General features: G+C 35.4%; 1 protein-coding gene across 3 annotated transcripts in view; it reads left to right on the plus strand.

Moving 5' to 3' along the window:
- Positions 1 to 1443: 1443 nt before the first annotated feature.
- The window catches only part of pex5 (peroxisomal biogenesis factor 5), a 15896-nt gene continuing 1378 nt past the window's right edge, over positions 1444 to 15961 (plus strand). Inside the window, exons 1-15 of one of the 3 annotated variants that reach the window (XM_015370829.1) lie at positions 1444 to 1572; positions 5663 to 5819; positions 5949 to 5987; positions 6107 to 6224; positions 6373 to 6513; positions 8184 to 8268; positions 8753 to 8843; positions 9027 to 9149; positions 11398 to 11481; positions 13070 to 13189; positions 13277 to 13420; positions 13772 to 13842; positions 14860 to 15081; positions 15180 to 15345; positions 15436 to 15593. In XM_015370829.1, the coding sequence (XP_015226315.1) occupies positions 5706 to 5819; positions 5949 to 5987; positions 6107 to 6224; positions 6373 to 6513; positions 8184 to 8268; positions 8753 to 8843; positions 9027 to 9149; positions 11398 to 11481; positions 13070 to 13189; positions 13277 to 13420; positions 13772 to 13842; positions 14860 to 15081; positions 15180 to 15345; positions 15436 to 15593 (1676 nt within the window). In that variant the 5' untranslated portion in view covers positions 1444 to 1572; positions 5663 to 5705. Of the gene's footprint in view, positions 1721 to 5662; positions 5820 to 5948; positions 5988 to 6106; positions 6225 to 6372; positions 6514 to 8183; positions 8269 to 8752; positions 8844 to 9026; positions 9150 to 11397; positions 11482 to 13069; positions 13190 to 13276; positions 13421 to 13771; positions 13843 to 14859; positions 15082 to 15179; positions 15346 to 15435; positions 15594 to 15961 lie in introns of all 3 variants that reach the window. The other 2 variants (XM_015370828.1, XM_015370830.1) reach the window with 2 other exon arrangements.

Consider the following 15961-nt stretch of genomic DNA (forward strand, 5'->3'; position numbering starts at 1 on the left):
GAATGTTCCATTTTTTGACAATCAGCAAACTTTTGACTGAGAGGGGTACTCATGGTAAGAAAAAATACCCAAAGAGGTACACAAGTCAAAAAATGTAGGGAAACACTGCTATAGAGAACTGGTAACGGTGCCCTTGGTCATATTCTGCAAATTTTCAGTTGTGCAATGCTCTTCATTTTTAAATCATGTATTTACCAGCTCTCTGTGTGAATCTAAAAGCTTGGAATAATTCTTATAACCATATCCTACTTTTGTTTTCTTGTACTTCTATTTGGTTAATTGTGAAACAATTCAAATAGAATACATCAAGGGTTTTTGCTTTAATGTAAAAAGTCAAACAATGATAAAAGCTTTAATAAGGCAAATTAAAATGAATACTTACTTAACTGAGAATATTTCAGTAAAAAAAAAAACATCACATATAGACTGTTTCAACATGAAAAAAAAATCAGATTCAACGTTTATCCCCTCACTACCTGTTTTATTACATAGCATCTGGTTTCACTAAAATGCTGATTTTTATGGAGAATGCATGTCTTCCTATCCATCTGGGATAAGTAAACACCCATACAGACAACATGTTGATATTTCAACACTAAGTTTATATACATTTAATTTCTTTTATGCCATAATTTGTGTTGGGGCATTATGATCTTGTTGTATTGTCCCAAGCCAATGTGTTCTAATACTTTAAACATTTAACAGAGGTTTGATTTTTTTTTGACAATCAAGTTCTGAATCTATATAAAACTAACTAAATATTTTCCAACATCAAAAGGTAAAACTAAACTATTACTGAACCCATCAAAAATATCTTAAGAAAGTATAAAAAAAACATTTCAAAGTCGAGGTTTAAAATTATTGTTAACATTTTAGCTGTTTGAATCATTAACCGAATAGCTGAGAAATATTTAATAAGTTATTAATTTGGTTCAGTCCTAATTAATCCTAATTTACTTGCAGTAAAAATACATAAAACTACTTATTTATAATTTATTTTCTCAAACTATTTATCTTTTCAGTTTTCAGAACTTCCACTGTGTTGAGAAAGCAGCATATAAAAGTACAAAGCTCGCTCCCATCTGCTCAAGCTTTTTCTCAAAAATATTTTATCTTCTCCAATTACCTACTCAAACACTTTGTTAATTAATTAAAAAAAGAAGCTGTAGTTTTACTTTTTATGGGTTACCCTTTTCTACCACACTTTTTCCTTCCACTTAACTTTCCATGAATACTAGAATACCAGAAATGGCCATTGCCTTTTTTTTTTTTTTTATTGGTGTAAAGTTTTCATATAATTTTCTTAGACATTATCAACACTAAAATCACCATAATTTAATTATTTTATGCAATAACCGCCACTTCCGATAGGCTCTCCATGTGTTTTTGTGCCTGTGCTCGTTTGAGGACTTTGTTCCATTCAGCACATATTTTACGTAAACGTACGTCTTTTTATGCCCATCGTCCTCTGACACGCTCTTACGTAAACGTTTGAAGAATACGCTTCATTACGTTAGCAGTGTCTCTCCAGACTCAGTGGGTGAATGGCTTCACAGGTCATGAAGAAGGAAGGTAAATAAAGAAAGGGGCGCTAAAGGTGTCCGACGTTTGCTGGAAGATTTTCTTATTTTAACGGAGTAGAAACAGGAGACGAACAAGGCGTGGATAGATATCCCGGAGCTGAGCTACCGTCGTTGGGCTTCACCCGGAGCTGTCGGCGGTGAGATGAACATCACGTTACCCGCCTGCTTATGCTCCTCCTCGAGGTTAACACTGCAGGAATGATCGATTCTCATGGCCTTCTGTTCTTAGCTTCTTAGCTAACAAAATCGGCCCACACGTATTTATACATTTCTTCATATTATCTTATTTTGCGATGTTTGTTAAGAGTAAGATATATAGAAGTGATACTAACGTTGCTGTTTGGATCCGAAGCTACACTTAGCTTCAGGTAGCACCTTAAATGTGGTTGAATACTGCCAGTTTTGCACCCATTAACATTTCAACATTTAGTTTGCATGAAAAAGTAGGGCATGGAGAACAAAAACTGGAGATTTGCTGTGTATAAACAAGTGTCACTGTGGCCTATCTGTGATAATGTGAGCATTAATATCTTCCTTTAATCCTCTTAGTTTGAGCCTAATCATAATGCAGCAGCTTTGTGATCAGTTGAACTACATTCTACAATGAGAACAATAAAGTGTCTACATGTGGAGTGGCACTCTATGTCATATTAGATGAGTGGAGGGGAAAAAAAGGGCTTCATGTTTATATAGTTGACAGGGAATTCCACACAATTAATTGTGGAAATTGAAGCTCAGTTGCCAGTATAGATATATACATATATGTATGTATATATATATATATATATATATATATATATATATATATATATATATATATATATATATATATAATTGTATGTTGTTTGTTTTAGAATGGAAACAAACTGATTAGAATATTGCATTGCAGTTTATTTCCCATCTTTTTAATAACCACACAATTAAAGTGGACAACAATAAGCATCCTCTTCAGAAGACTGTAAAACAATTAGAGCTGAAACCATTAACCAGATTAATCGATTATTGAAATAATCGTCAACTATTTCAGTAATCGTTTATCATTAACTGGAGTATAGAAACTGTAAAACATGCCTGTAGCTGACGAGCAAACCCACTTAGAGCAGTAATTTTATCAAAAGTGTAAAAAATTATGTAAACAATTTGCAATAAAGATTGAAAAAAAAATGGCTGTTATGTTAGTAGACTCTTTCCAGAACTCCTCAAGTGGAAAAGTTTTAGTTTCACCTGGTTTATTTCATGAAAAGTCTTCTTTAAGGAACCTTTGGTTATCTGCTTAGTAATCAATCAGAAAAATATAATTGACTGATTAATCGATTTGTAAAATAATCGTTAGTTGCAGCCCTAAAAACAATAACAGATATGAGAAGATTTTCTATTGATTTTTTTTCAAGCTTTCCTAATTAATGACCCATAAGAGGTAATTAATTGCTTATTTCAGGTGGAAGAGCTAAAGTCATACCATATCTCTGTCTCTGTAGACAGACAAAATGATTGTGGACTCCACACTAGTCTTTAGTGCCATGTATTAGACATAAAAACAATAACAGAAAAACACAATTCTTATTTTAACTCTGAGGTTTTTAACTAACCACTGCCGTTTTAGAATCAAACCATGTTCTTTGACAAACAAACGGATGTAAACATTGCAGACCAAGTTTACTGAGTTGCATTGGGCCTTTCTGTTATCTGTTCAAAGTCTTGCTCTCTCTATCTTGCTATGTTTCCATTATCCCTTTATTTTGCACATTTTGATGTATCGCATGGAAACAGCAGAACTTGCTTTTTTCCTTCAAAATGATTTTTTTTTTTTTAACTCTCTCTTTATGGTGGTTTAGACCAGAGAAATCCACACAAGAGGAGATAGAAACACATTTATTAAATAGGTTCTGATTTATACATTTACCTCACGTGACTGACCAGCTGTTCCTGCTGCTGCTCCCATTTCTCTCTCTCACCATCCTTGGATGGCATGCCGTATAACATTACTAATACTATCTGACCCAATAAAGGAAGTACAGCTTTCCCGATTGCTACACATTCATGAAAAAGCTTGGTCAATTACTAATATGTGATCTGCCTTAGTTTGCTGTTTCTATTTCTTATTAATTACTGAGAAACGTAACATTAACATAAGACGACATTACGACATTATTTACCACGCCTGGTTAACTTCCACCAATAGAAAACATGTTGAATTTGCATTTTTCATTTTGTCAAGATTGTTTAAATTTGTTCAAAATTTGCATTATGTTTGGATTGAGACACGGCCTCTGTCTCTGTTGCAGCCTGAATGAACAGACATAGTGATGTATGTTGTAGAAAACTCTTTCTTTTAAATGTTTTTATGCTTTTTTTTGCTTTATTTTATAAAAAATCACTGACATTCACCCATTAACAGTGTCCTCAGATAAGAACATCTTTTTTTTCTGACCACAACCTGCATTCAGTATGGTTCTTTAACTGATAGAAAGGAGATTTCTCAACCACTTGTTAGAGCCAGAGCAGCTAAATATCGTTTCTTGGTGCATCTCTGATGGAAACCTTTTCTACTATCACGTAAAAACAGTCAAATAAGTTTGAACTTAGAGGACCATCTCCCTAAAATAATAGTCATTGCTTTTGTTGCCTTATCCTTTCTTTAAAATATTGTAGGAGCATTAAAAGCTCAGAATGATCTGATAACAGCTGAAACAAGCAGCTAATGTCTCCGTGCCTGCCAGGCCTTCGTGTCCTCATTATTAATGCCTCACATAAGGCCAGAGAATGTCATGCAAAACAGCAGATGGGGTTTGATTTGGTTGATGTGACACAAGCCTGTTATTGCAGGGTTTAGACCCTCCAGAGTTACATTAGTCTATTCTGTCCACTTTGAAAAAACATAACTTATTGTGTACCTTCTCCTGATGACTCGTAATAATGAGTTCCTGTTCTAAAGATTACCTTATGAATTTCTCAATACTATACTTTATTAGCTGTCTTACAGCCTGATTTTAGAGAAGTGTCAGTCAGATATCAAATTGGCTGGTCTCCATTAAAAATCTCTGCTTTCTGGCTATTAGGTCAAATACAAGAAATCAGAACTTTTTCATTTTACAAAATAAAAAATGTCTCATAACTGAGTATAAGAACGTATCAACCGATAAAATAGACATTAATGCAACATTTTTAATTTATAGAAATCTGACAAAGGTTGGGGGAATGTACATCCATGTTTAAATTGAACTATACTTATATAAGAAGATTTTAACGAAATTAAACCAGGCAAAACTAAAATGTATCCACTTGAAGAGTTTTGGATAGAGCATATTGACATGCAATTAAACAAAAAAAAGCAAAATGTTTATGTATTTTTTTAAATCATTTTGTTAAAATTACTGCTCTAAAGGGATCGCTCTTTCAGCTAAAGGCATGTTTTACAGTCTGTATACTTCAGTTAAAGATTAATCGATTTCTGAATTAGTTGAAGATTATTTCAATAATCAGTTATTCTGATTAATTCTTTCAGCTCTTCTACCAACTACAAAAAAATCTCTGTCTGATTGCTCAATATCCCTAGTCAAAATGCCAGTGGGAAGTTTGAAAGAGTTCCCAGAAAAAAATAATGAGCTTTTAATTGCTATAAGACGGATAAAGACTTTTAAATTAATTCAGGAAGTATCAGTCTTATTTAACTACCCTTCTCTTTAATTGAATAAGAAAAGATAATGTTTTATTTTTGTTTTTTTGAGTGATACCAATTTTTTTCTTTTCTTTATGGTAATTCCCATCTTGCCTCCCATGAGAAAATTGGCTTCTTGGTTGACTAATAATCTATTAGAATATAATATGAACACTTGTGGGCATAGCAGCTGCAGCAGTAGAAACTGCTTGGGAATAAATCAGATGGGGGCACATATGAACAGCAAGAAGTGTTTAATGGATGTAAACTGTACTAAGATACAATAGGAAAACTATATTTTTTATCATGCTAAAGAAACAAATGATCACCAAGGCAAAAAAAAGAAGATGCGAATAAATAAAAACCTCATTATTTCACCAGGTCTAATGATCAGGTGAAATCATTCAAACTCTCTTTTTAGCTTTTAGGAGATCTGGTTAGCCTTGCCTCATCCTTGTGTTGCCATGGCGATGCGGGAGTTGGTGGAGGCAGAATGTGGGGGAGCCAATCCTCTCATGAAGTTGAAGAGTCACATGACCAAAGAGGACGGGGCATGGCGGCACCGCTCAACGCCGACAGTGAGTTGTTGTTTTTTTGATTTTTTATTATGTGATACACAAACTTTTTTATTTACTGTTTCATCATTTGATCACAGTTTATTCAAATAAACTTAATTTATTTTTCATGGCTTCTTTACCTTCTCCTAGATTCCTCCTACTCCCATTGAAATTGCAACAGAAGAAGAGGTGAGTGTTGATTTAAGCTCAATGCTGTTCTGACTCCAGACAGCGGATTAATTCTGTATTTTTTATATACATATATATTTCTAGACTTGATATCGTATAATGTCTCCTTTTTGCTCCAGCTTGTGAGTGAGTTTCTTCAAGCTCCACCTCGACCTCCACATACATTTGACATGGGTCAGCTCTTAGAGGAAATGCAGCAGATTGACCAACAGAGCTACAGACAAGCTCCACAGAGAGGTACTTTTCCATCTTTAACTAATATAAAGTATATGTTAAGGTATAAGGTATAAATTACAAAAATATAAAGTATTTGTTAAGGTATAAGGTGAAATTACAGCAAACTGCCTTAAGATGCATAACGTTTGCTATTTTTTTTACCTCATAGCACCAGATGTGGCAGCGCTGGCCCTCTCAGGCGACTGGGCTGCAGAGTTTGTCTCAGGGTCTGACTCTGCTGCTGCCACCAATGCTCTTGGTGAAGCGGTGGATTCTGATTGGACGAGGGAATTTATCGCTGAAGCTGCAGGTAATCTGAGTTTCTGTTGATCTGGGTTTCACTTCAGAACCTCAAGCAACAGTGGATGTGCAATTCAGCTTTTTGAGTCGCCATCAGTTTGATATAGGTCTCGTCTTTATGATGGGATCAGAATAAGCATATGTAGCATACTCTGCCTCTTGAACTCTTCAAGTCTGCAAACTTCAGTCTGTTTTAGTCTCAGTCTTGCAGCAAGAAGGTCCCAGTCGATTCCCAGCTGGGGGTCTTTCTGCATGGAGTTTGCATGTTCTCCCTGTGCATGTATGGGTTCTTTCCAGGTACTCCGGCTTCCTCAAACAGTCCAAGACATGACTGTTAGGTTAATTGGCTTCTCCAAATTCTCTTTAGGTGTGAGTGTGTGCGTGAATGGTTGTTTGTCCTGTTTATCTCTTTGTTGCCCTGCAGTGGACTGGCGACCTTTCCTAGGTGTACCCCGCCTCTTGACCGTAGACAGCTAGAGATGGGCACCAGCACCCCTCTTGACCCCAGTAGGGATAGGCATGACGGAAAATGGATGGATGATCTTCTTACTCTCTTGAATCTAAATAAAATCTAAATCAGCCAACTGCCTTCAGATGCGATGAAATGTAATAAGTTTATAGTCAACCTGTGTGTAATTTAACGTAAATATCATTAAAACCAAGGAAGAAGGACCCAGCACTTCTCAGTAATAAAGTTTATTTAAAGCAGGGTTAGTTAAAAAAACATCTCACTAACTTGGAACACTTCACATAGCACTATTCAAACTTACATTCATACCTAGATAGCAATCAAAGAAGCAGTTTAGAGCCACTTAAAAACTTAGAGACAAGCTTTGGAGATCCACAGCTCAGTTGTGAGAATCTGTTGGTGAGATCTTGTTTAGCTGTTTTCTTCAAACTGGAATTTAAAGAAGAGCCTCAAAAGCACCTTCCTGTAGTTACAGGGTGTCGCCATATATCGTATCAGTCAGAAAGTTCTAAAAAGAAGTTAGTTGAATTGTCCAAACTTTAAAAAAACCCTTTTCAACATTTTATGTCAATTCAATCATTTTATGTGTACCCTGGTTTCAGCCCTTTTCATTGATGTCAATTACCCCCATTTGCCATATGTGGAGATGCTCTTTATAATGTTCTTTGTTTACTTGGTTGCCTTTCCCCCCCGATAAAGTTCGAAAACAAGCATCAAAATAATTACTGCTCTAACACTAAGCAAACAGCCGTCTGGCCAAAGAGTCGAGCAGCATAACAGACTTTAGACCACAATAGTATTATTAGTCAATGTGTTTATGAAATGGAGAACATCTTGGATACGATACCACACTCATTTGACATTTAAAACACAACTCTCGCTCTGTGTCTGTATTTATAAGCAATACATCAACAGAGGAAGGCATGCCTGAAACTCCTGATCAGTACTGGATAAATAGCAGAACTGTGTGATTGCGGATGGGTCCATCTCAGGGAAAGCCATAATTAAAAGATGTCTCTAATTAGTCAATTTAATACATCAAATAAAATGTAAAAAGAACAATTAAATTCTAGTGAAAGTATTGGTTTGATTAAAAAGTAGAGCAACAGGAAGAGAGATTTTTATTTGTAAAAATATTTTTAAAAATGCTCTGTATAATGTCTGGATTTGATGCCATTTTAATGCCACATTTCCCTTTTTTTCTGCTCCAGATCCAGGACGCTGGGCAGAGGAGTATCTGGAGCAGTCTGAGGAGAAGCTGTGGCTCGGGGACCTTGGAGACAAGGAGACCGAATGGTGAGATTAGACTATTCTCTGAGTCCATTCGGACAATACATGGCTTTTCTACAGTGAAAGCTGCAAAAAACCTGGAGCTCAAACACCACACATAAAAAGAGAGAGAGGTGCACAGAAAGACTTAACAGTAGCAGATCTAAAATCAAAACTAAACCTTGAAAACATCGACGAGTCCACTGAAATATCATTCATCCAAGTTTTAGCCTTATCTACTTTTTCTTTTTATTATTGTTATTCTGAAACTGTTGCTCTATGAGAAACGTCTTCTGCAAAAGCAATTTAGCCATGAATAAAAGCTGCTGTGGAGGATATGAGCCTTAGCCTTCGTTGGCCTCATTCATCAAACAACAATGCAGTTCTGTCCTCAGCCTGACTCCATTTATTCCAGCTTTCATAACCACAAGAAAATGAAAGTCTTACTTCTCCTGAACCTCCTGCTTGAGTTATGTTGACATGTTTATATATTTTCCTGTTCATCTGACAGGACGAAGGAGTATCAGCCTGGAGATGAACTGAGGCAGACGGCCAATGAGCTCGTTTCAAAGGTTGATGACCCAAAGTTACAAAACACAGAGGTTGGCTGTTTTCAATCTATATATCTTCATCCTTTCTTCAGTGTCTTTTACCATTTCTTTCTTCATTTCTTTTGCATTTTGCTGCATAGATCTTTGTAAATATGTTTTTTTATGTCATTGTTGCAATAGAGCTCATCTTATTGCAGAGCCTTACCAATTAGATTTTTTTTCATTGTTGTTTAGTTCCTGCGATTCATTAGGCAGATTGGCGAGGGCAGTGTGACAGTGGAGAGCAGAACAGACAGACAGCTCACAGATAAAGTTCAGGCCGAGGAGGCTCAGAACTGGGCCTCCAACCTCAACCAGGTATGAGTCACTGCTCACGGAGGAGGGAATGGTTTTAAACTGGGAACACAGCATATCAGGGGAGCAAATTGGTTCATTTTTGTAGAGCGTAGGCTTTGTCAAGTGACTCATCTGTGTAACATTTTCCACAAATGTAACCAAATAGAGCCACAAGTCTCCTTGTAATATGAATCTCAAGGCTGCACAGCTTAGGAGATGAAATTTGTTTTGCAGTGAGACAATCTCTAAAAATCATCGCTTGGAAGGTTTGGTTTCTGTGCGAGTACAGAAAAGCTCGGTTTGTTTCCATGTTGTTCCAATATTCCGTCTGTTCCTGATTTGGCAGCAGATGTTTCAGTCTCTTAGAGGTATAAAAAGAGGATTGCACATTTTTGGATCTCTGTTAAATATCATTATGTTCTGGAATATATTTAATGAAAAAAACAATAGAATATAAACAAAACAAGAATTGGATATGAAAATTAACACTTAACTTTAAAAGAAAAAGGAAATCCTTTTTACATTCAATATTTGAGCAGAAGATGCAGGTTCTTATTGGAAGCTTAGGGATTGCCTTCTTGTAACTTGAAAACTACTTTGGCGAATTTTAGTTTATTACAATTGAGGGATTACTTCAAGGGACTTAAATATTAATATTCTGTAATTTACAGGCTATTTTCTAGAACTAACAAGTTACCTTTTGCAAATTTCCCAATAGTTACTGACATTTTCCTGTAAGCAAGTTTCAAAATCTTTACTGTTAACCTTCCTTGAACTTAAAATTTATTTTAAAAACATGCAATTTACTTTCTGGTTACTTTGTAAAACTTTTTCTGTATTTACTGAAACTTGCACAATATTTTCCTGAAACCTATTGTTTTTTTGTTTTTTTTTCAAACTTACATATCTCCTAAACATAACTCAACTGATTCATCAGTTAGTTTTCAAAAAATAAGGGATACTTTATTATTAATTAACATAAAGAATGTTTCATATGAAACATACAATTTAGGAATTCCTTGTCAGTATTTTCAATATAGATGAATATAGATATAAATCTCTTATATTGGACCTAGTAACAAGAAAGAATTTATAAAGATGATTATCTATGCTTAGATCACTTTTGATTTTGTAGCTAATGGCAAATTTTGAAATTGTTTCACTGATTTAAATTGCTGATATGTCTGCCAACATCAGCTTTAACTTGCTGTGTTATCTTAAAAAATACAGTTTAACCTTTAATGATTCACCTTTACATTTAGCTCTTTGATGCACTTAAAGGTAGCTCTTCTTTTCAAGGATGCTGCTAATTTAGTTTTAGTTTTTTTTTTTTTTACTTGTTCAAGCTTGAGACGCAGCAGACTGCCTATCTTAAACTATTTCTAAAGAAATTGTCTAATAGATTTCCTTGCTGTTAAGAATAAATGAATATCTTAAAGAGTGGGGTCCAAATTCTAAAAAATGATCTCAGTATTTCTATCTTGGATCATATTATTCAGACATTATTTTCTTACTTATTCTATGTTATGCTATATTTTGCTTTATAATTTCGATTTAAATGCCCTCCATGTTGATGCTATGATTGTATACCACCCTCCATGGCATAATTTTTTAAATATATTGTTCCCATTTTAACTTTACCCTAAACTCCTGATATTCCATTCCCTTTATTAACAACTACCATTTGTTGAATGTTGCTTTAACTTTATACTTATTCTGCCCACCCTTCCTGGAAAAAAATAATCCCCATTAACCACTTCCTACCCCTCAAAACATGAATCTGTGTGCCACTGCCTCCCCTCATCGCCCTTATCGTAGTTCTTGACGAAGACGGGGGGAGGGAGTCTTCCCTTGGAACCACCAGAGAAGAATCAGAGGATTGAGAAAGTTAAAGCTAAACAAGCAGAGCAGTGGGCCAAAGTCGTCAGGCAGGTAGGACCTCTGTGGTCGCAGCAGCAGCAGTAGGCTTTTTTTAATATAAAAAAATAATAGCTGTTTTTTTTTTTAGGACACATTAAGTGTTTAGTATCCTTGCTGTTAAGCATCTTTGTTTTTTATTAAAAACATTAGAAATCAGGAAGATGTAGTGGCACAACTAGAAATGATCTTTTATAGTTTTTATTTCACTTTCATCTTTGCTTCCTTTACATTCACCTCCTGGCTCTTCTTTCCTTTTTATAAATGTCACCATCCATTCCTGCAACAGTTTGCTTAGCCAGCCCCTACAGACTCGTGGCACCTATTGTCATTGCTCTCCATTGCTATTCAGGTGTCAGAGGAGTCAGCTGAAGCCTGGGTGGACGAGTTCACCACAGTGGGGCCAGATTTTCAACAAGCCAAAGCTGCAGTGGAGGTACGAGAAGAATGGAAAAATGGGAAACTAAAATGTAAATCCAACAGTTTAATTGGGAGGGAAGTTGTTGAAGCCTCTGTGTTCAGATAGGTGGAGAGTTAAAAGGGATGAGGAAGTGTTTCTTAGATCAGCATGAATATAGTTTTGTGTTCGATTTATGATCCCTGTTCTCTTTTTAAAGCACCCAGTTAGGGCTGGTACAATTTATCAGATCTATACAACTGCCAACTTATTTATCAATTAATTGCTGAGTGGAATATTCAGACCTTAAAAAGTGTCATTTCAGAGTAGAATCAAGCTAAACAGTAAGAATTTGGTATACATTTTGCAATCAATATGAAAATCCTCCTTGGTCTGTAAATATGCTCCGTCTAGAACTCGGGTGGCTTAGGTTTCGCACTGACTTGTTCAAATTCTGGGCTAAATCTCCAACAATGAATCATCTACTATCTAATTTTAGATTAGATTAGATGAGCTTTATTGATCTCACAGCAGAGAAATTCCCTGGTCACATATTGGCATAGTATGTGACCAGTGAATTTCTCCTCTGTGAGATTTAATAGAAAGAAAATTGAGAGCTCAATTTACAAAATGATAAGTTAGTTTCAGCCCTACATGCAGTTAAATAAATACATAAACCAAGGATGAATTTAAAAGAGTTGCTGCTGAACATTGACCCATCTCAGTACTCTAGTAATTATAAATATAATATTTTTAATTAATAACAGTGATACTCTTTAAAATGTGTTTTATTGACATAGGATTTTTTTTTTTTTTTTACGGATTTTTTTTTTTATGTTCTGGCATTTTTTATCTTAAAAAGATCCATAGAATATTATTTGGATTAGTCTTTTAAATATGCTATTGTTGTCCTTGGGATCTAGAGTGGGACCTTAAACTTTAATTTGACCATGAAAATATGTTGATGCATCAGATCTTGTGATCTCAAGGCATAATTATTCTAAAAATGAATATGTGCATACATTTAATTGAAGGAAATTATTTTTGTCCTTTATTTGAGCTTGAAATAGGAGCCTTTATAGAATATTTATTGAAAACAGTATCAAAACTACCATGATTTAATATATGTATTTTAGGTTCAAGTAATTTTTAAATGATTGACATGCTTAAAATATTATTTTAGCTGTTTTTGGGAAGCAAACATTTTGTGCTTTGGGACAGATGTGTCTGTTGAAAGGGCCTCTTGAAGGGGATATCCAAAAAGCTTCCAACCTTTTCAAATCCTGTACGTATCATGACAGAGGTTGAAGGCTCGGCTTTCCATTAGCCTTCCTGTTATCTCCTGAATTTTGTGGCCTCTCTCTTGTAACCTGAAAGGACCTGGATGCTTAGGTATGGTATGTTCACTGTCCAGGAGAGGATTGGATTTTTGATTATCTGCTAGCTTACTCACTGATTGTGGTGGATTGAGCTAAAAATCCTCCATTGCTCTTGACCAGCTGATTTCTTGGTTCTTTATCATTCAATACTTCACTTTATAAACTTTCTCGAAATCAATCAATATATTTGTCTTGTCTGGTGCAAACAAAGCAGACAGTAACAATATGTACATGTTGGATTTTGTCAGAGTGATGTTGATTTCTGGGAGAAGCTGCAGCAGGAGTGGGAGGAGATGGCCAAGAGAGATGCAGAAAGTCATCCATGGTTGTCTGACTACGACCAGCTGCTTAGCTCCTCTTATGATAAGGTAAAGATGTCACGCTTCAGTAAAAACCCAGCAATATCTGTTTCTGAACACTTTGAGTTCAGCAGTTTAACTAGTGTTTTGTGACAGGGGTATCAGTTTGAAGAGGAGAACCCCTACCTATCCCACCCAGACCCTTTCTCAGAGGGTCTAAAGAGGATGGAGGCGGGTGACATCCCAGGAGCTGTGCGCTTCTTTGAAAGTGCTGTTCAGAAGGAACCAGACAACCAGCTGGTCAGACTCTTAATTATTTTTCTGCATCTTGAAATATTAATGTTAAAAATTTAACTTTACTGAACTAATAGATGAATTTTTAAATGAATTTTTTTTTTGAAACACTAACTTCAGTTTAACTGGCCTATATTTAATAAAATATCCAACTCCAAAATTTTCTTTTTTAAATATAATGAATTGTTTATTTGGATAAACCCAAAGTTAAAAGCAACTTCCAGAACTCATTCGTAGAATTTTGCCAGAAAGAAACCTGAATTTTTGCTTAAAACATTTTAGATAACATGTAAAAACAACCGAGGACAGATAAAAGAATGTATAGTTTTTTATGTTGTTTTTTTGTTTTTATTAAAGGCTTGGCAATATCTGGGAACCTGCCAAGCAGAGAATGAGCAGGAATTTGCTGCTATCAGCGCCCTCCGAAGGTGAGAGTGGAAACATGCAGAATATCGCTTTAAATTTGATCTAACCATCTATTATTTTTGTTTGAATCAGAAGCCAATCAAATAAACTGAGACAGCTGTGTTTTATTTTTTTTAATCTACTTTTCTTTTTTATTATTATTATTTTTTATTTATTTTATTATTATATATATTTTTATTATCTTACCTTTCCTTTTAAATGATCAAGATTTGACTGTTTAATAAACAGCTGACCATTCATATAAAAATCAAATCATGCCCTCTGAGGCCTGGTCTGCCTTTTCTTTTGAACTGTACTGTTTAGATTAAGATTATGATAGAATTACTTATTACTAATATGAAATTATTATTATTATTTTTTTTTTTGCTGATCAACTTGAAAAACAGTATTAGTCTACAGCAATTTACCAACGTTTTAAAGATGACATATACTTCTCTAGTTTTATAAAAGGAGCAAAAAGGCTGCTAGGCAGATTATTTCTATCATTTATATCGGAAAGTTTAGATGCACGTTGATATATACCAAAGTTTGTTTTTGGCTGATATAGGGATATCCCTAGTTAAGGTAACAGAACGAGGAATGTGGACCAAACCAGACCATGAACTTTATGAAAATTCGGATTGGTTGCCGTCTTACCTCTGGGACAATTTCACCTAAAGTCCCATGTGTAATAGGAATTCAGAAAAAGTGAAAGTTAGTATTATTAAAACAGCTTTAAACTGCTTAGATATTTTAAGTTTGTTTCACAGGTTGTGCTGTTGCTCATATTAATATAGGCTGTAAAGTTGAGAATATTGAAATTGGGCAAAAAAATTAAGGGAGTCAATTGGCCCCAGAAAAAGTCTCTTAAAGCATTTGAAACAATCGGAGTTAAAGCTCCATCATTATTAAGGCATCTGAATTAAAAGAGTACTTGTTGATTTTTAGACATGTCATTACGGTAGCTAAGGACTGAGTGATGATCTGTGACAGTTCCTGTTAACTTTTTTCCTCGCCGTTTTGTTTCTCTTTGTAAACAGATGTATAGACCTGAAGAAGGACAACCTGACTGCCCTTATGGCTTTGGCTGTCAGTTTCACTAATGAATCGCTGCACAGGCAGGCCTGTGAGACGTTACGGGACTGGCTGAAGCACAATCCAAAATATCAGTCTGTGTGGGAGCAGTACGAGCGGGATCGCCAAAGGGATGGCGGTCAGGAGAGAGAAAAAGAAAAGGAAAGGTTTGGATCCTTGTTGCCTGAGTGAGTATGACCCACAACAGATGTTTAACTCTGTCTAACAGCAAAGAGGTGACTCTTCCTTAATCTCATTTCTTTGGTGTCTATGTTTCCCTGCACAGATCATTGTTCACTGATGTCCAGAATCTGTTCCTATGTGCAGCCAACTCTGACCCTTCTCAGGTGGACCCCCAATTGCAGTGTGGTCTGGGAGTTCTTTTCAACCTGAGCGGAGAGTACGACAAAGCGGTGGATTGTTTCAGTGCTGCTCTCTCTGTCACTCCTCAGGTTAGTATTAACGTTAGCGATGAGATGCTGTATGCAAAGTCTCCTTCTAAAGACTCCTTATCCCCCCTTTTTATTTTATGGTATTAAAAGGATTACCTGTTGTGGAACAAGTTGGGTGCTACACTAGCCAATGGTAGCCGCTCAGAGGAGGCAGTGGCCGCCTACAGGAGAGCTTTGGAACTGCAGCCGGGTTTTGTCCGCAGTCGCTATAACTTGGGAATCAGCTGCGTTAATTTAGGCGCTCACAGGTAAGGAAATGTCTTTTTAGGAAACATATTTCTGGTAATAATACAACATTTGTAAAATTTATCACACATCTCTCGGCAAGGAAAACTGCAAAGACTTGCAGGGTGAATTTACATTCCCATTTTCTGCCTCATTTAAAATTCTGTTTATGGATTTTTTTTTTTTTATTGTGTGATAAGCGGTTTGTTTATAAGAGATATAGACCAAAAATATTTTATGTTTTTTTTCTCTTTGAAACTAAATCATCTAAATTTGGTTATTAGTTTATAAAACAAGCATACATTCCCATTTAGAGATTACGATGTATTACAGCAAACAGAAATTAGTACCATAAACCATACTGATTATACAGTTTGCCATATTTAAGCCA

Source organism: Cyprinodon variegatus, unplaced genomic scaffold, assembly GCF_000732505.1.
Source record: "Cyprinodon variegatus isolate N-32 unplaced genomic scaffold, C_variegatus-1.0 Scaffold48, whole genome shotgun sequence".
Classification (NCBI taxonomy): domain Eukaryota; kingdom Metazoa; phylum Chordata; class Actinopteri; order Cyprinodontiformes; family Cyprinodontidae; genus Cyprinodon; species Cyprinodon variegatus.